General features: G+C 36.2%; 2 protein-coding genes across 13 annotated transcripts in view; both read right to left on the bottom strand.

Annotated features, from left to right (window-relative positions):
* Window positions 1-22,085, bottom strand: part of smpd5 (sphingomyelin phosphodiesterase 5) — a 706,732-nt gene that overhangs the window by 372,953 nt on the left and 311,694 nt on the right. The gene's annotated exons all lie outside the window — the stretch shown is intronic.
* The window catches only part of plekhg4b (pleckstrin homology domain containing, family G (with RhoGef domain) member 4B), a 156,847-nt gene that overhangs the window by 86,249 nt on the left and 48,513 nt on the right, over window positions 1-22,085 (bottom strand). For 3 of the 12 annotated variants that reach the window (XM_087284854.1, XM_087284855.1, XM_087284856.1), the window contains exon 1: window positions 16,573-16,741. The exons of the other annotated variants lie outside the window; for them this stretch is intronic. In XM_087284854.1, the coding sequence (XP_087140980.1) occupies window positions 16,573-16,635 (63 nt within the window). In that variant the 5' untranslated portion in view covers window positions 16,636-16,741. Of the gene's footprint in view, window positions 1-16,572; window positions 16,742-22,085 lie in introns of those variants that run through there. 12 annotated transcript variants of the gene reach the window in all.

Below are 22,085 nucleotides of genomic sequence, written 5' to 3'. Positions count from 1 at the left end.
ACAAAGCTAGCAAAAATCGTAAACATATCAATATGTCAAACCTTAATCTGCTGAATAATAAAAATTTGGTTAAAAGTTGGTCAATTCCACGGGAAAACCAGACTTGGCAACCCTGACCTACAGAACCTGTGTGCGATCCCTCTGACAGGGGAAAAGCCCAGGAAAAATCCCCAGTAAAGTAATCTCAGCTCTGGCTTTAGCTGAGGCTGTTTGTTCTGCTCCGCTGGGCCTGTTTTACACACAGACAATGTTCAGAGTCCAGCACAGCGCAGCCATTGTCCAGGAAACTCAATCAGTCACATTAGCGGATCACCGCGGTACAGAAATACTGCTACTGCAGAACGAAAGAAACTAGTTCAAACTAGCACAATCGACAAACTAAGCCAATGACACACAAGTTAGCCTAAATGACCAAAGAAACTAGCTCAAAACAAGCCCTATGGCCAAACAAACTAGCCAAAAACTAGCCCAGTGACAAACAAGCCAAAACTAACACAAAGACTAAAGAAACTAGCTCAAAACTAGCCAAATGGTGAAACAAACTATCCGAAACTAGCCCAATGACCACATTAAAAAAAAACTACAACTAAAACATCTTTTTAAAATATGACTCAAATTTAAGTCTTGTTTAAAATTAATTAAACTATTACCATCAACAAACCAGCCAAAAACTAGCACTATGACAAAACTAGCTCAATCAGCAAAGTAGCCCAAAAGGATCATTTTCACCAAACTAGCTCTCAATAAACTTGCCTAATGATGACCAAAGCAATCTAGATCAAAATCTAACACAATCAAACTAGATTAAAACTAGCTCAATGACCAAAAAAAACTAACCCCAAAACTAGAAAAATCCTCAAACTAGCCCAAAACTAGGTCAATGACCAAACAAACTAGCCCAAAACTAGCAAAATCCTCAAACTAGCCCAAAACTAGGCCAATGACCAAACAAACTAGCAAAAAAACTAGCCCAATGACCAAACAAACTAGCCCAAAACTAGCCCTATAACCAAACAAACTAGCCCAAAACTAGCCCAATGACCAAACAAACTAGCCCAAAACTAGCAAAATCCTCAAACTAGCAAAAAAACTAGCCCAATGACCAAACAAACTAGCCCAAAACTAGCCCTATAACCAAACAAACTAGCCCAAAACTAGCCCAATGACCAAACCAACTAGCCCAAAACTAGCCCAATGACCAAACAAACTAGCCCAAAACTAGCCCTATAACCAAACAAACTAGCCCAAAACTAGCCCAATGACCAAACCAACTAGCCCAAAACTAGCCCAATGACCAAACAAACTAGCCCAAAACTAGCCCTATAACCAAACAAACTAGCCCAAAACTAGCCCAATGACCAAACAAACTAGCCCAAAACTAGCAAAATCCTCAAACTAGCCCAAAACTAGGCCAATGACCAAACAAACTAGCAAAAAAACTAGCCCAATGACCAAACAAACTAGCCCAAAACTAGCCCTATAACCAAACAAACTAGCCCAAAACTAGCCCAATGACCAAACCAACTAGCCCAAAACTAGCCCAATGACCAAACAAACTAGCCCAAAACTAGCCCTATAACCAAACAAACTAGCCCAAAACTAGCCCAATGACCAAACCAACTAGCCCAAAACTAGCCCAATGACCAAACAAACTAGCCCAAAACTAGCCCTATAACCAAACAAACTAGCCCAAAACTAGCCCAATGACCAAACAAACTAGCCCAAAACTAGCCCAATGACCAAACAAACTAGCCCAAAACTAGCCCAATGACCAAACAAACTAAACTAAAATGAGCCCAATGGCCAAACAAACTTGTCCAAAACTAGAAAAATCTCAAACAAACTGGCTTAAGACTATCCCAAAACCCAAACAAACTAGTTTAAAACTAGCAAAATCTCAAACAAACTAGTTCAGAACCCTCCCAAAAACACACACAAAAAAAATTAGCCAAAAACTCTCAAAACACAAAACAAACTAGACCCAAACCAGCAAAATATCAAACAAAGCAGCCCAAAACTATTCCAAAACTTAAACAAACTAGCACAAAACACAAAACAAATGACGCCAAAACTAACAAAATCTCAAACAAACCAGCCCAAAGCCCAGACAAACTAGCCCAAAACCCAAACAAACTAGCCCAAAACTTTTACACACAGACAATGTTCAGAGTCCAGCACAGCCATTGTCCAGAAACTCAATCAGTCACATTAGCAGATCACCGTGGTACAGAAATACTGCTACTGCAGGACGGAGAAGAGCCGCAGTCTGGAGGAAAAGCTAACAATGGGAGGAAAAGCAGCAGGATTTCTAACATGGTTCAGTGCTGTGTTTGTAGGTGATTGTGTGAGGTTGGAGAATAGAGATTTGGGCAGGGCTGGATTACCGACCGCTCCGGTGGGAAAGGGGACCTCCGACTGACAGGAGCCTACATTACCTTGAGACTGAACAACAGGCTGTGTTGTTTATTTTATTTAATGTATTTATTTATTCAATTCATTTATTTAATTTATTTTTTTTAAATTTTTATATATTTTTATTTACTAATAATTTTATTTTGTTTATATGTTTTTTATTTTTACAATTTTTCCATTATATTATATTATATTATATTATATTATATTATATTATATTATATTATATTATATTATATTATATTATATTATATTATTTTTTACGTAATCTTTTTATTAAAATATATATTTTTTATTTATATATTTACATTACATATCTAATTTTTCAAAATATATTTGTATTATATTATATTATTTTACCTTATTTATATTATATTATATGTTTTTTCCTTATTTATTATATTATAATATATTTGATTTAAATTATATTTATTCACTTATTTATTTTTTATTTATCCACTTATTTATATATTTGTATTATATTATTTTATTTGCCCATGTTTATATAACGCTATATTATATCCTTTTTCACCTTATTTATAAATTTATATTATATTACTTTTCTTTATATATTTGTGTTATATTATATCTTTATTACATCAAATATATATCTTTATATATTTTATTATTTTACATTATTTCTCCTTATTTATATATTTATATTTGTATTATTTTCCTTATTTATATATTTATATTATATTATTTTTCTTTATATATTTTTATTATTTAATTCATCCACTTATTTATTAATTAATTAATTTATCTGTTTGTTTGTGGTCGTGTGTTTATGTGTGTGTGCACGTGTCTGTGTGCGGGTATGTACATCTGTGTGTACATGTTTACATGTGCCTGTCTGAGTGTTATTGTGTGTTATTGTATATTTTATTATTTTTCATTATTTCTCCTTATTTATATATTTATATTTGTATTATTTTCCTTATTTATATATTTATATTATATTATTTTTCTTTATATATTTGTATTATTTAATTCATCCACTTATTTATTAATTAATTAATTAATTTATTTATTTATTTATTAATTCATTTGTTTATTTATTTGCTTATTTGTTTTATTTATTCACTTATTTATTTGTTTAATTATTCATTTATTTATTTATTCACTTATTTATTAGTTTCATTATTCAATCATTTATTTATTCACTTACTTGTTTTTTTATTCACTTATTTGAATATTTTATTTATTCACTTATTTGTTTATTTATTCACTTATTTATTTATTTGTTTATTTATTCACTTATTTATTTATTTATTTATTCACTCATTTATATATTCACTTATTTATTTACATATTCACTTATTTATATATTTATTTATTCACCTACTCATTCATTTATTCATTTATTTACCTATTTATTTATTCACTTATTTATTAATTAATCAATTAAATAATTTCTTTATTTTCAATATTTTTCCTGTCCCTTATTCATTGTTATTGAAATATTTACACTTTTTCAATGCACTCCAACAAAACAGTCATCTTTTTGAAGGTTTCCTATGGGGTGTTGAAGATCACTTCAGGATGGGGTTCAGTCTCTAGTGGAGTCTACAGATCAGTCTCAGCCTCCTCAGATCTGCTGAAGGACATGTCTTAACCCGAACTGTTTTTACTGTTGGCGTTCTACTCTGAGCTGCTCTGCGGATCCACCCAAAACAGCACTTCAGCTGTCTGAGGAGACTAAACACACACAGAGGAGCAGCAGATACTGCATGTGTGTGTGGCTTTGAGGATGAGGGATGAATAAGGAGAGTTTCTGACGCACTTCCAGAACCTACAACACGTCATTTCACCTGCTGAAGCTGTGAAGAGGCTTTAAATAGCAGCAGAAGACACTCCAGTGTGGGCTGCAGGAAGTCTGAAGAGTGTGTGTGTGTGTGTGTGTGTGTGTGTATGCATTTATGTGTGTTTTTTTTGTGTGTGTGCACGAATGCTCGTATGTGTGTAAGAAAGTGTGTCTCTTGTCTATGTGTGTATGCATCCGTGTGTGTGTATTGTTTGTGCATGTGTGTTTGTGTATGTCTCTGTGTGAGTGTGTGTCTGCCTGTGTTTGTGTGTCTGTGTTTATGTGAGTTTTGTATGTATCTGTGCGTTTGTTTGTCTGTGTGTGTATGTGTTTATGTCTGTGTGAGTGTATATGTGTGGATTTGTGTGTGTCTGTGTGTGTATGTTTGTGTATATGTGTGCGAGCATGTGTATGTCTATGTGTGTGTTTGTGTGTGTCTATGCGTGTATGTGTATATCTGTGTGAGTGTATGTGTGTATATCTGTTTGTTTGTGGTCGTGTGTTCATGTGTGTGTGCACGTGTCTGTGTGCGGGTATGTACATCTGTGTGTACATGTTTACATGTGCCTGTCTGAGTGTTATTGTGTGTTTACGTGTGTATATATGTGTTATGTGTGAGTATGTATTTGTGTGCGAGTGTCTTTGTGCAGGTATGTGTGTCTGTATCTGTGTATGTGTATTTGTGTGTCTGTGTGTGAGTGTGTGTATGTGTGTGTATCCATTTGTGTGCGTGTATGTGTGTTTCAGTGTGTGTGTGTGTGTGTGTGTGTGTGTGCGTGTGTGTGTGTGTGTGTGTGTGTGATCCGCTGGAGGATCCGCCCTGTTTGCTGGTGTTTATTCTGCTGGATGTGAACTGGACCTGTAATTATATCTGTGGGTAAACGCCACAGACTCCAGGTGCTGCAGCATCGCTCTGCTCTCTATTAAAGCACACGGACATCTGCTACACCAGCCAGACAAGCTCACATTCACCTACTTATACTACTGTATGTCCTAAAGTATCTACTTTTTTTGTGTAAGAGGAGAGTATGCAAGCTTTGGGACAAACTTCTTCCTCATTAATGGAGTGTTATGAGCCCTGTCAATTATCTCAACACATCATCCACATTTATCTTTCATATTTAATTTGAATGTTGGAGCAGCAGGTTAATCTAACATTAGCGAGTCGTTCAGAGAAATCTCCTCAGGTTCGGCATGATAGTGGAAAAGCGTCTATTGATGTGTGTTCTTATGGCAGTTTCTGCAGCTTCATTGTTATGGACTCTCTGGGGTGAGCAAACACACATGAGGCTCAGCGAATACTTCATTCAAAGATAAGAAAAATATACCCACACAGGCTTGAAATCTACTTTCTGAATAAATGAATGAATGAGTAAATGAATGAATAAATAAATGAATGAAGGGATGAATAAATTAATGAATAAATGATTAAACAAATGAATAAATGAATGATTGGATGAATGAATGAATGAATGAATGAATGAATGAATGAACGAACAAATAAATGAATGAATGAATGAATGAATGAATGAACAAATGAATAAATGAATAAATGAATAAATGAATAAATGAATGAACAAATGAATGAATGAATGAATGAATGAACAAATGAATGAACGAACAAATAAATGAATGAACAAATGAATGAATGAATGGATGAATGAATGAATGAACAAATAAATAAATGAATAAATGAATGAACAAATAAATGAATGAGTGAATGAATGAACAAATTAATGAATGAGTGAATGAATGAACAAATGAATGAATGAATGAATGAATGAATGAACAAATGAATGAGTGAATGAATGAATGAATGAATGAATAAATGAATGAACAAATAAATAAATGAGTAAAAAAATAAATCAATTAATGAATAAATAAAGTAAGAAAGAAAGAAATTAATGAATGAATAGAGTAAATGAACAAATGGATGAATGAATAAATAAATGAACAAATGAGTAAATTAATAAACAAATGCATGAACAAACAAATGAATGAATGAAAATGTATTAAAAAATGAATGAATGAATGATCAAGTGAATTAACAAGTGAACAAATTAATGATTAAGTGAATGAATAAATGAATAAATAAATGAACAAATGAACAATCGAGTAAATGAATGAATAAATAGACAAAAAATAAATGCATAATAAATAAACAAATTAATAAACTAGTGGATAAATAAATTGATATGACATATGCTGGATAAGTTGGTGGTTTATTTTGCTGTGGCAACCCTAAAATAATAAAGGGTCTTAGCTGAAAAGAAAATGAATTAGCTGAACAAATGAATGAATGAATGAATGAAAGAGTGAGTGAGTGAGTGAGTGAGTGAGTGAGTGAGTGAATGAGTAAGTAAGTGAGTGAGTGTGTGAATGAATAAATGACTGAGTGAATGAATGAATGAATGAATATATGAGTGAGTGAGTGAGTGAGTGAGTGAGTGAGTGAGTGAATAAATGAATAAATGAGTGAGTGAGTAAATGAATGAATGAGTGAGTGGGTGAGAGAGTGAGTGAATAAATGAATTAATTAAAGTTTGAGTGAATGGATGAATGAATAAATGAGTGAGTAAATGAAGAAATGAATTAATGAAAGAGTGAGTGAATGAATGAATAAATAAACAAACAAATGAATGGATGATTGAATGAACAAATGAACAAACAAATGAGTAAATGACTGAATAAATGATATACATAAATTAATAATAAAATTAATAAATCAATAAAGGAAATGTTAAAAAATGAATGAATGAATAAATAAATAAACAAATAAAGGAGATATTAAACAATGCATGAATGAATGAATGAATGAATGAATGAATCAATGAACAATAAAATAAATCAATACAGGAAAAATTAAATGAATGAATGAATTAATGAATGAAAGAATGAATGACATTTTACTTATACCCATACCTAATACATTATATAAGATATGCATATAGGCCAATTAATGCCATTTACAGATTTCCACTTGATGAATGATCTAGAATATTTTCCCTATAAAAACAGGCTATTTTAGCCCCTGATTAACCAGCTGTAGTACTGTGAATATATCTGATTCCTGTTACCTGACACTGCAAAATTGACTTTAAAAAACTTTGATTTGACTCAACTTTTTACCCAGGTACTGTAGTTGACTTGAATTAAGCTGAATCAACTCAAAAAAAGTCAATTTTTTCACAGTGTGAAGAGCGTGGGAACCTGAACAGCCCAATACAAATGAGCTTCCTCAAATGACTGCAGTCACTGATGCTGTAATAGACCTGAGCTCCACTCCAGCTGCTTTTACTGCAATGCAAACACACAGTACAGTAAGCAGCAGCTGGCATTTACCAAACGGAGCATCTCTAAACGGCTAAACAAGCGCTGTGTGAACTCCTGACAGCACTGTGTTTCTGTGTGTTTCTCAGCCTTTACCGGGTCAGAAGACAAAAGCCGGCGCTCCAGGACTGCAGTGGAGCATGAAGAACTGGAGAAATTTTGACGGTCAATGCAAAAAGCACAGAGCGCAGGGCGCAAACGCATTGAGGCTGTGTCAGAATCCACTTTTGCTTTGTGCTGTGGCGCATGGTCTAAAAGGGTTAAGCTTATTTTCTTAATAAGTTATAGGTGTGTTTTCAGAATAAACCAATCAGAGTCTCTTCTCCCATTCCCTTTAAGGGCCTACTCACACTATGCCATCCGTACCGTGCCCAGGCCCGTTTCCCGGATCGTTTGAGAAGTGTGAGTGCGCTGAATCGGGCTCAAGCACGGTTCACTTGGCCGGCCCTGGCCCGGTTGGAGGAGGTTGGCCTGAGCGCGGTTCACTTGGGCTTTGGCGCGGTACGCTTGTGTGTGAGTGCAAAACGCGCCAAAGCCCGAAACTGAAAGCGAGACGTGTCTTTAAGGGACTGTTTCATATGGATTTATTAATCGTTCTTACTGTTCAGTGAACGCAAACTGCCGTAGCTTATTAAAGACACAAACTCCTCACTGCACAACAGCTGCACCTTCAGCAGACCTCCTCATTCCTGCAGCACGAGAGCTTTATGACTGTTTATGAGCGCCAAAAGTGGCGGATCTGTTCGGTGAAATATCTGACTGCGTGTCCCCGCATCCCTAAGGACTGTTTGGCAAAATATTTGACGGCATATCAAACGACTGAAACGATATAACTAGAGAAATCTCCACTGTGCTGCTGAGTGACAGAGCTTCTCACTGAACAGCGGAGCAGCGATGACGTAAGCGTGCCGAAGCCCGATTGTGTGTGAGTGCGGGCCGTCGGGGGAGACGGGAGGGGGGACAAGCGTGCTTTGGCCCGGTTCGAGGCAACTGTACCTAGTGTGAGTCCGGCCTAAGAGTCAGTTGTGTCGCGCCATAAGCACATTTGCTATTTACATGACGTAAAGTAAGTGGAAGTGGAAAAACTGAGCATTTCACAAGCAAGAAAACAGTTAAACAGAGCATCTGCAGCGCGAGAATGAGAGATAAATTATTTACTTTCACTTTCTCTCTCGTGGATAGGAAAACCTTTACGCACAGACATCAATTAGCCTATAAATAGTTAATTTTGTTTGTTAAGCGCAAATATTCGTCTCAAAACTATTTCTAAATTCAGTTCTAATTTCCAGCAAACGAATAAATGAACAATAATAACGAAGTGTGCTCAAAAACCTGAGTTATATCCTAAAACACCTGCCGTGCCCCATATGGTCTAAAACCTGACAGGTGGACAAATCTAAGCTTGTTTTTAATAAAACAAATATAAATATGGATATAATAAATAATACTGCTAATAATAATAACATTATACAAAAGCAAATTGTTATGAATGAACTGAAAAAGCCTCCCGAGATGAAGAAGGCATGAAGGCAGTGCTGTTTATATTTATGTAGGCTAAAAAATAATATGTTTTGTAATATTTTAATCCTTTATATTTATATCCTATATCTATTCTTATTATATCCTATATATATCCTTAATATTTACATTTTTTCATATATAAAGATATTTGCGTATTGCTCTACATCTTGTGTGTAGGCTATTAAGCAGTGTGTAAGCGAGGTGCACTCTGCGCTAGACAATAGACTGGCTTTGATCTGGTCTATTGAAAAATCTATTATAATTCATCAAAATAGCAACGCGCCAGCGGTCCGCCTCAGAACACCTTCCTTTTTAGACCAGAACGCCTATGAGCGCACATATGAGCGCTAATGCATTTGCTATTTAAACATCGTGGCACAAAACGTCAAAACCACTCTTGCGCCAAGCTGAAACTAGCAAAAAACTATTGCGTTGCGCCTTGCGCCACACTGCGCCATCGTGTTGCTTTCAGAAATAATGAGTCAAAATAAGTTGAGTTTTTCCTTAAAACAACCTGTATAGCGCATGTGTTTGGACTGTGGGGGAAACCGGAGCACCCGGAGGAAACCAACACCAACACAGGGAGAACATGCAAACTCCACACAGGGACTTTACGCTCCTCACTTCAAAACAGAGCAAAAGCTGGATTCTGTAGTGGTTTACCCTGCTGTTAAACTCCCTTCCTCCTCGTCCCTGTCTTTGAGAACTCTGTATCAGTGTGAGAGAGACTGTGTTCACTCCACTTCGCACTGAACTTTCAAGAGTTGAGTTGCTGATGATTGGTAATAAGCAAGTTTGGCATGCAGTCCCGGGAAAGAGCCCTGAGCTCATGAGATCCTCGAGCCCGGGGCTCCCTCCCCTTTGCAGGGTGAGAGGAGAGTTTGAGCTCAGGTAGATCTCGAGAACAGTCTCACGACACAACGAACTGATTACGAAGTTCGTTGCCAGCGCTTTTAGTAATTGATTTTTATCTATTTAATCAATTCGCTGTTGCAGCCCTAATAAAAATCAATCCCACACAGACCTCTACTCTAAAGTGCACATAAACCAGAAGCTGTGAGTTTTTTTCCGCATCATGACGCAGTACCTAGAGAAATGACTAGCAATGCAAGCTAACAAAATCAATATGGTTGGAGGGTGTACTTTAAGTACAAAACCACCTCAAGCAAGTCTAAACAATTAGTACATTTTGGGGATTTTTGTTCAAAATATGCCATTAACACAGGCCGATGGAAACCCAGCTACTATACAGTGAAATGGTTGTGAACGGTGCAGCTGATGTGATTGACAGCTGTCAAACAGGTTGACGTCTACAGCTGAAATGTGCATTGACTTACAAAAGCAACCGGCAGCTGCTCCAAAACAGGTTCTATAGTGAATCAATGAGCAGAGATGAAAACACACACACACACACACACACACACACACACACACACACACACACACACACACACACACACACACACACACACACACAAACACTTAGGTTTCAAATATTTTCTTTCATCAAGGAAACCAAAAAAATGTTCCTACAAGGTCAAAATGTACTAGTTTTGCTATACGTGTGGGGACATTTGGTCCTCATACAGTACAGTACGCAATCAATACTAGTCAAACACACACACACATACTCTCTCTCTCTCTCTCCATCAACCTGCTGTGACATGGAGAATCCGGGTAATTACGAGAGGAGATAAAAGTGCTGTAATTGAGGGATCAGTTGAAGACGGCGCTCCCATGATGTCTAGATTACAGCACAAAAGACCAAAAGCAGTGCTAATGCTCCTCATTAACAACAGCTTCAGCACAATCAACTAATAACACACCAGTTTCACACACAACATGCATATACAGTTCAAGTCAGAATTATTCGTCCTCAAGTGAATTTATTTATCAAATATTTCCCAAATGATTAACAGATTCAGCAATTTTATTTATTCATTTTTTTATTAGAATATGAAAAAGGTACACAAATTGAGATCACCTGAGCTCAAACTCTCATCTCACCCCACAAATGGGAGGGAGCCCCGGGCTCGAGGATCTTATGAGCTCAGGACTATGGGGGAAACCGGAGCACCCAGAGGTAACCACGCCAACACAGGGAGAACATGCAAAAATGTATACAGGAGGGCGAATAATTCTGATTTCAACTGGACAGTATATAGTCACACACACTCATACGCTGCAGCCAATTTAGTTCATCAGTTCCCCTATAGCAGGGTTTTTCAAAGTCTGAGACAGTGGGCCTCCCTTTTGACACAACTTATACATTGGCGTCCCCCTCCTCCCAAACACACACACACACACACACACACATATATATATATATATATATATAAAGACACAGACAGATGTCAGACGGTTAACTCACTTTTATCATCATTTGCATGAAAGTGCAATTATTTACAGAGTAATAACAAGTATTTTAATATAACGTTTTTAAAACTAGGATGATGGTTCAATATGAATATAACAAATCCAAGAACTGTCCATCCCAGTCAAAACAGTCGAAGTTTAGCGGGTCTCATGCTGTCATTAGCCAAAATATTTTGACAAACCACACATAGGTTGTGGTTCATCAGCTGGTCCTGTCCACGTAAATCCTAAACTCAAATACTGATCATCATATTGTCGTCTTTTGGGTTTAAGCCCTGAACTTGAAGGCTTTTGTGGCGAGGGGGCGTGGCCGAGAGCCGGGGAACGGAGTGAGGCCACCGCGTATGTGGATACACCTGCGGTGCGCACCTGCCTCAGATCCCACGGAAGGAGCCCTGGATCATAAAAGGAGGAACGTGGGCAGAGGAAGCCGAGAGAGGACCGGACCCGGACATATTTTACTTTTGCTTTCAGTTTGACGGCAGTCTCCGTGAGGAGCTGCCGTCCGTTTGTTTTGGTTTAGATCATTAATAAATCACATTAAAACTGCTTCGGTTCTCCGCCTCCTTCTTCCCGGCGGCCAAAGGGCCGTGAACTTCATTACAGCTTTGAATCGGGGGTGGGGGGGGGGGTCTCAGAAACCGACCCATTGTACTAGCAGGCATATACCTGTGTTGGCGGGCTTGCAAAACAGAAGCGAATTCACAGCTATGGCTTCTGGGTAAAAAGGTTTTCTTATATTTGACGTATTATTTTTTTGCTTTGTTTAATTAAAACGTTTAAATATAATAAAAAATACATATAATGATTAAACTTAATAATTATATTTTTATTATATTATATTTTTCCCGCGCCTCCCCTGACATGCTCTGGCACCCCCCAGGGGAGGCACGCCTCACACTTTGAAAACCCCTGCCCTATAGCACATGTGTTTGAACTGTGGGGGAAACCGGAGCACCCAGAGGAAACCCACACCAACACTGGGAGAACATGCAATCTCTACACAGAACTGCCAACTGAGCCAGCCGGGACTCAAACCAGCGACCTTTTGCTGTGAGGCCACAGTGCTAACCACTGAGCCACTGTGCCACCTGACTGTATACCATTGATTCATTCATTCATTCTCCTTCGGCTTAGCCCCTTTATTCATGAGGGGTTGCCACAGCGGAATGAACCACCAACTTATCCAACACATGTTTTACACAGCAGATGCCCATAGCATGAGTTCACTGGGAAACACCCATACACACTTATTCACACTCACACACACTACGGCCAATGTAGTTCATCGATTCCCCTATAGCGCATGTGTTTGGACTGTGGAGGAAGCGGAGCACCCGGAGGAAACCCACGCCAACGCAGGGAGAACATGCAAACTCCACACAGAAATGCCAACTGACCCAGCTGGGATTTGAACCAGCTACCTTGTTGCTGTGAGAAGATCATAGTAAATTGAAACAGGTTCAGTTCAGCTCAGTTCAGTGTGGTTTAATAATCTCTACCGAGAGTCCAAACACTGAAGAGCAAATTCATGGATGTGCAGCTCTACAGGTCCGGAACCATGCAAGCCAGTGGCGACAGCGGCGAGGAAAAAACTTCACAGAATACACAGAAATTAATAGTGGACAACTCTATTATTAACATCCTCAGCCGATTACAAAGTACATTTTATAGTGAGTTATAGTTTTATATTTTATAAAAAAAACTACCTTTATACTCAGGTAATGATCACAGCTCTGCGACATACAGTATAAAACATAAACCGTTTCAAAGCAGCATCATGCTAATATACAGGAAAACTACAAAATCAACAATGCAAAAGTGTCACTATTAAGATAATTCAGATGAAACTGTCATCAAAACTATACTAATAACCTAAATATACTGAATTAAGTGCCTGGTATTACATCTGTATACACCATGCAGTGTTTACAAAGTATATTTTATAGCAGGGGTCACCAACCCTTTGAAACCGAGAGCTACTTCTTGGGGACCAATCACTGTGAAGGGCTACCAGTTTGATACACACTGCTTAAATAACAATTTTTTTCAATGTACTTTTAATTATATATTGTTGTTATTATTAATGATTAATGATATTCATCTATGTGAAGACACTGATCATGTTAATGATTTCTCACAATAGTTCTCATGATATAACAAGGTAAGAAACAGAAACATCAATATGCAACACTTTATTTGTCTGAAATAGTTTTCGTTTATATATATATAAATAGCTTAATGTCATTAACACATTCTTCAACCAATGCAGGTGCGATTTAAAAAGAATAGCTTCAAAAAAAATACTAGATTCAGCTTACTGGTATGTGGTGCAATGGTGAGCTATTTTTAGAACAGGCCTGTGGGCAACTCATGTAATCCTCGTGGGCTACCTGGTGCTCGTGGGCATCATGTTGGTGACCCCTGTTTTATAGTATAGTTGCAGTTTTATATTATACAGTTTATAAAGTTATAGTCAGATTTCCTAATGGCCAAATCAAGGACGCTGAACGCTTAAACAGTCTATTGTAACTTTCTATAAACAGTATGTGTAGCATAATAAAAAAAACACCAACGCAGCGCTTACCTTTATACTCAGGTAATTATCACAGCTTCACAACACAGGATAAAATTAAAGCAGTTTTAACGCAGCTTCATGCTAATATACAGGAAAACTACAAAATCCCTATTCAGCCAATTCAGAATCTATGCCATCAAACTATAATATTAACCTAAATATACTGAATTAAAAGTGTATTATTAACATCTGTATCCACCATGCAATGATTACAAAGTACATTTTATAGGGAGTTGCAGTTTTATATTTTATAGTTTATGTTTTAGTAAAAAACTAGCTTTATACTCAGATAATTTTCACAGCTCTGTGACACAGTATACAATATAAACCGTTTTAAAGCAGCTTCACGTTAATATATAGGAAAACTACAAAATCAACAATGCAGAAGCGCCACTATTCAGCTTTAAAAAGTCATCAAACTACACTAATAATCTAAATATACTGAATTAAGAGTATATTATTAACATCTGTATATATTACAAAGCATATGTTATAGTTAGTTACAGTTTTATATGATAGTTATATAGCTATAGTCAGAGTCACATGTACAAATGACCAAATCAATAACGCTGAATGCTTAAAAAGACTATTGAAACTTTCTATATATGTGTAGCTTAATAAAAAAACACCAATGCAGCGCTTACCTTTATACTCAGGTAATTATCACAGCTTCACAACACAGGATAAAATTAAAGCAGTTTTAACGCAGATTCATGCTTTATATACAGGAAAACTACAAAATCAACAATGCAGAAGTGTCCCTATTCAGCCAATTCAGAAACTATGTCATCAAACTATAATAATAACCTAAATATACTGAATTAAAAGTGTATTATTAACATCTGTATCCACCATGCAATGATTACAAAGTATATTTTATAGGGAGTTGCAGTTTTATAGTTTATAGTTTATGTTTTAGTAAAAAACTAGCTTTATACTCAGATTATTATCACAGCTCTGTGACATACTATATTATATTGTATACAATATTATATTATATTATATTATAACATAATAAATATGTATTATATTACATTGTATACAATATAAACAGTTTTAAAGCAGCTTCACGTTAATATATAGGAAAACTACAAAATCAACAATGCAGAAGCGCCACTATTCAGCTTTAAAAAGTCATCAAACTACACTAATAATCTAAATATACTGAATTAAGAGTATATTATTAACATCTGTATATATTACAAAGTATATGTTATAGTTAGTTACAGTTTTATTTGATATAGTTATATAGTTATAGTCAGAGTCACATGTCCAAATGACCAAATCAACAATGCTGAATGCTTAAAAAGACTATTTAAACTTTCTATATATGTGAAGCATAATAAAAAAGCACCACTGAAGCGCTACCTCGAGTAATGATCACAGCTCCACAACACAGTATAAAATATAAACAGTTTTAAAGCAGCATGAAGCGAATATACAGGGAAACTACAAAATCAACAATGCAAAAGTGTCCCTATTCAGCCAATTATGTTAAAAACGTACCTTTGCTTATTGAATAAAGCCACTAACAACAACTGAAACTAAACTAATAACCTAAATATCCTGAATTAAAAGCGTCCATTATTACCATCTGTATTTGTTTACAAAGTATATGTTATAGTTAAAGTCACATTTCCAAATGACCAAAGCACTGCTTAAAAGTCTATTTAAACTTTCTATATATGTAAAGTATAATAATAATGACACCTGGTTTAAGTAAAAAGCATGTCAGTCGTAACTCGCACCAATGCAGCGCTTATACTCAGTTAATGATCACAGCTCAGTGACAGAACAGAATATAAACAGTTTTAAAGCAGCAGCATGCTAATGTACAGGAAAACTACACAATCAACAATGCAGAAGTGTCACTATTAAGATAACCTTTGCTTATCAGATACGGCCACTAACAACAACTGAAACTATACTTATAACCTAAATACACTAAATTAAAGTGAACACTCTAAAGTGGACAACTCTATTAATAACATCCGCAATACTCCCCATGCAATGCTTACAACATATCTTTTAAAGTTAGTTGCAGTTTTATAATATATAGTTATATAATTATCCTAGAGTCACATTTACAAACGACCAAATCAATGCGTGAAGTCTATTTAAACTTTCTATATATGTGAAGTATAATAATAATGACACCTGGTTTAAGTAAAAAGCATGTCAGTCATAACTCGCACCAATGCAGCGCTTATACTCAGGTAATGATCACAGCTCAGTGACAGTATAAAATATAAACCGTTTTAAAGCATCATCATGCTAATGTACAGGAAAACTACCAAGTCAACGATGTAAAAGTGCCACTATTCAGCTAATTCAGAAACTATGTCATCAAACTACACCAATAATAACCTGAATACACTGAATTAAAAGTGTCTATTATGAACATTTGTATATGTTTACAAAGTACATTTAAAAGTAATAGTTAGAGTCACATTTCCAAATGACCAAATCAATAACAGTGAATGCTTAAAAAGTTCATTTAAATGTTTTATATGTGTGTAGCATAAAAGAAAAGCACGACTGAAGCGCTTACCTTTATACTCAGGTAATTATCACAGCTCCGCGACTTCACCCTGGAGTGCATAGTGCTCCACATTAAGACAATTACATAAATAGGCTAATAAATAAATAGATTATTCCAGTGTAAGTCCATGCATGGAGTGCGTTGTGTGTGTTGCGTCCATGCCTGCGTCTGACTGTCTGATCTAGTGGGAAGTTGGAGAGAATTCGTGTGTGTGTGTGTGTGTGTGAGAGAGAGAGAAAGAGAGAGAGAGAGAGACGTTCCTCCTCCTCCCAGCTGGATAATGCATACTGATGCAATTTCCTTCAGTGCTTAGAAAACACACACACACACACACACACACACACACAGTCCAGCACCCCCGTCCACAACTGCCCTGCAGGGGACAAACCTTCACCACCCCCTGTCCCGGCCCGGACGCTTTTGTCCTGACAAAACAAATGGACTAGGGTTTCAGCCCATGCCGTCGCTTTTGTCAAAGAAGGAGGGAAAAAAAGAAAAAAGAAGACATCAGCATGCCATCGGCGGCTCAGGTCACTTCACTACAATGCAATCACGTCAGGATAATCCGAAAACTGGAGCTGACACAAACCTGGAGGACCATAGAATGACTCAAACAAACTGAAAGCTCTTCATTTTGCAATACAATGCAGAAGTAAAAGTGTATGTATCAAAGCAAGACCTGAATAAAACTTTGAAGATCTTATCTGGACATTTCTACACCTTTAGCAGCATACACTCTCAGAAAAAGGGGGTTCAGGAGGTTCAGAAGACAAAGGTCCAGAATTTGTCCCATCCATGAGCTCATGGATCCTATTTTGACTGCTATGCCATCATAAATAGTAAAAATAACCCATTGAAAAGGTTTAAGACTAAGCGAAATCCTGGTGTGATTTCAGTTGCTTAGTTTTGTCCAATGCAAACTATTATTATACAGGAGTCCAACATTCAGCTGAGCAAGAAAACTTGCATAAGAGAAGTTATGTTTCACTACTGTATTGCTTTTGAAAAGAGAAAACTTTTAACATCTAAACATTTTTCTTGAAACAAAACATGACCAATAATAAAGCGTGTAGCTCCAAAAGCAGACCATCTCAAAATGTATTTAAATACTATTTTGGCGATTGTTGTTATACAGTAACTTTCAAATGTAGCTCATTTTTTTTTACAATAGAGGTTACAAAAAATTGTGCAGCTCTAAATTAATAAAATTATTATTATTCATTTATTCATTTTCTTGTCGGCTTATTACCTTTATTAATCCAGGGTCGCCACAGCAGAATGAACCGCCAACTTATCCAGCAAGTTTTTACGCAGTGGATGCCCTTCCAGCCACAACCCATCTCTGGGAAACACCCACACACACTCATACACTGTGGACAATTTAGCCTATCCAATTCACCTGGACCACATGTGTTTGGACTGTGGGAAAAACAGGAGCACCCGGAGGAAACCCAAGCGAAGGCAGGGAGAACATGCAAACTCCACACAGAAACGCTAACTGACCCAGCCGAGGCTCGAACCAGCGACCCAGCGACCTTCTTGCTGTGAGGCAAGAATAATAGGCCACTGCGTCGCCCTATTATTATTATTATTATTATTATTATTATTATTATTATTATTATTATTATTGTTGTTGTTGTTGTTATTAGTATTATTTGTATTATTAGTATTATTATTATTAGTATTATTTGTAGTATTAGTAGTAGTAGTAGTAGTAGTATTAGTATTTTTATTATTATAGTAGTAGTAGTAGTAGTAGTAGTAGTAGTAGTAGTATCATTATTATTATTATTGTTATTATTTTTATTATTATTATTATTAATAATATTATTAGTATTAGTATTATTATTATGTTTTGATTTTTGTATTGTATAAATGGCCACATTCTGACTAAGGTATGTTGAATGTGCTGACCAGTTTGTTATTTGCCTAATACATTACAATAGGCTACAGTGTTTTAATCTAAAACTTTTTTCTAATGATATAAGATGTAATAAATTTGAATTTTGAAAATAAATATTTGTCATATTTCTTTATTCTAAATATTTAATTTACTATATATTTGAGTACATCAAAAAGTGTGATTATGATGACCATCCAACAAGCTAATCCAGCTAAAAACAGTGCCTAAAATTTTGTATTTAAATCTTCAAATTAAATAAAAAATGAAGTGAATAACTGTAAATAGAAAAAAGAACCACCCCTTTCACCAGGCTGGCTGCGTGCCTAAAATATAAAGTCCTGCTGCAGTGGAGACAGAATGAATATTGTGTCTGACTCCATCATGAGCATGGAGGACTGCATCCTTACATCTCTGACATGACTCACATCACTGATTAATAAAGTCATCTGGAATGAAGAAGAAAGCGTTCAGCAGGACTCCCAGAGTTCATCAAGAGTCTTTGTGTTCATCTTCAACACCTCCTCCTTCATCTTACCCCAGACATGCTCAATAATGTTCATATCTGGTAACTAGGCTGGCCAATCCTGGAGCGCCTTGACCTTCTTTGCCTTTAGGAGCTTTGATGTGGAGGCTGAAGTATGAGGAGGAGATGATTCATCAGAGAAATCCTCCTTCTGACACTTTTACAATTGATCAACTAGAAATCAAGTTATCATTTGTTGATCTTACAACTATCCAACAAGATATTTTTTAAATGGCTAATAGGCGTCTAAACCTTACTAGCCAACATATGGATTATAAAATCCAGGAGATTTTGTCCTGGGGTGCACGTGAAGTGAAGAACGGGGGTTGGGTGGGGTGATGAGGTGAGTGCGTGAAGTCAAGAGATTGGGGGGTTGCACGAAGTGAAGAGTGGGGTGGGGAGGTGATGGGGGGGATTGGTTGCCAGTGAAAAGCAGTGGGGGGGAGCGTGAAGCGGGTGTGAAGATGGTTGCGCGTTGGGTTCGGTGAGCATGGGGACTCGCCGGACTGTACCCAAAATCTGGGGTGGGGGGGTGGGGGGTATTGGGGGGGTGGAATTTCAGGAGTTTTCCGGGAGAAGACAGAACTATACGGGAGATGGGTCTGAAATACGGTAGACTCCCGGGAAAAAAGGGAGGGTTGGAAGGTATGGTCTAAACCAGGGGTGTCAAACTCAATTCCTGGAGGGCCGAAGCCCTGCACAGTTTAGTTCCAACCCTGCTCCAACACACTTACCTGTAGGTTTCAAACAAGCCTGATGGACTCAATTAGTTTGATCAGGTGTGTTAAATTAGGGTTGGAACTAAACTGTGCAGAGCTGCGGCCCTTTAGGAACTGAGTTTGACACCTGTGGTCTAAACAGTCGACTTGGCTTTGAGAGCCCAAGTTTAGCCTAGTTTTAGTCAAGCTGTGTACGTGTAGACGTCTATTAGACGTCTATTTAACACAAAATTGTTTGCTGAGTAGTATCGAAGACAATACTTTTGCCAGGTAGTGTAAATGTTATCTTTAGTTATGCTTTTATATTTAATAGTTTGTACATATTGTGCTCTCAATCTGAATGTAAAGCAGGCGACTGTAGTGAAGGCCTAATGTAAATGTAAGTCCTGCATATTTGCATGCTTGGCTGCGTGTGCCACACCTGCGCACCTGAGCGCGTGTGTAAAGCACGAACATGTCCACACACTGCCAAAGGAATGTCTAACTCCAAAACATGTCAAAATCATCCATTACCAGCCAACCCAAACCCTGAACCGCCCATCAGGAGACACACAAGCACATGTGCAGTGCTGATAATCATGTTAGGGTATTTTTAGCACCGCTGGATTCTTCACTCACTGCATTAGTCACACTGACATCATTGTGTCTCTGTGACATGAGAGATTAGCCGGGATTTAAGTTCAGCTTTAGTTTGTGTTTTGAAAATATTTGTCACAGTGCATCTCGTCATCTGATGAACTTTTGATGGAACAGCTCGACTATTTTGCTTTTGACAACAGATTTAGAAGCTAAAAACACTGTTAAATAAGTGTAAAGTCTTGCACAAATCTTTCATATGACAATACTGATTAATGGTCAGGAGTTGTTTGTCAAAACACCATCAAAGGACATGTCAAAAGCATGAAAAATGGGTTACACTTTATAATAACTACACACTATGAATAATTTATTAAGCATTAGCAAATAGATCATTCTTTACTTGTTGAGCATTAACTCTACATTAATAAACGTTAGTAAGCAGTTTATAACTGCAGTTACAAATGCTGTATTCTTGCTTATAATGTGCTTAATAATTGTACTTTCATAATTTCTGAGCGATGAGTTTTCATTACTAAATGAAGTATTGTATTGTTTACAAATCATTTGTATTTAAGAGTAGTCGATGGTTTTTAAGATCATTCAAAATGAGTAAGTAAATGATTAATAAACGTTTATATATCTTATTATTTAGTACTGAAAAAATATGCAAAGATGATTTCTTGGATTTACTCAAATTTTTTCCGTTAAGTGGTGAAAAACAATTTATTTGTGTTGAATTTAAACAAACAAATTAAGTTGAACATTATTAAACTTAATTAGTTTCATTGAATTCAACACAAATAAATTGTTTGCAACAGTTCTGCATGCAACACTTTTTTGTGTGTTAATAAATGCTTCATTAATACAACTTCATGTCACGTTTCAGGATAGAAAACAGGAACAAAACGGGAGTAGAATCCAAGTGCAGATTTAATAATGTATTAGTGCAGTGAAAAAGACCAAAAATCAAAGTAACAAAGTAAACAAACAAACAAGGAACTCCAACAGATTAAACTAGAACTAGGACTCAACAACTCTGACAGGAAACTAGACAGGAATCAGGAAAAACATACCACTAAGACGAACGACGAACTAACAAACAGAAGATGAATGACTGAATATATAGTCCAGGTAATCAACGGGGAAACAGAGACAGCTGTGATTGCAATCAGTGTATATGAAAGACCGGGTGTATGCACGAAGGAATGTGTGGATATGTAGTTTTTTCGCCACTGTAGTTCGCAGGGAGTTGCAGGCGATTACAGTGGCATCTGGTGTTCATACATAGTCATGACACTTCATGGAGTTTAGTATCAAATGAACAATAATCTTTGCATTCCTGTCTAAATAAATAAATTACTGTAAAACTACTGTAAAAATTGGATAAAAACAACAATATAATAATTTAACAATATAATAAAATGCAACAATTCAATGTTATTTAGCGATGTTTAAACTGTATGGTAATTTTAGTTTAGATAAGGTTGCACAGGTTTATTTTTTATTTGAAGAACAGTTTCATTTGTGTATCTTCAAATAAATATAAATTAATAAAATTATGTTCATTTTTCCTGTTCAAAATAGCTGAGCCTTTAATTGTCATTTATAAGGGATTTATAAAGCATAAACAGTCTTCACTTTAGATTAGGTCACAAAACTGGATGAAGTTGAGTTAATAAAGCATTTATTAACACATACAAATTAACCATTACTATATGCCTGGATAATCAGATATATAAATGTTAATTTGTTTAATTTAATAATAGTTTATTGATCATTTACTATCTCATTCTGAATG

The sequence above is a fragment of the Danio rerio genome, chromosome 16 (assembly GCF_052040795.2).
Source record: "Danio rerio strain M-AB ecotype USA chromosome 16, GRCz13ab, whole genome shotgun sequence".
Classification (NCBI taxonomy): Eukaryota; Metazoa; Chordata; class Actinopteri; order Cypriniformes; family Danionidae; genus Danio; species Danio rerio.
Note: the sequence above shows the minus strand (reverse complement) of the source record. Positions and strands in the feature narration are given on the sequence as shown.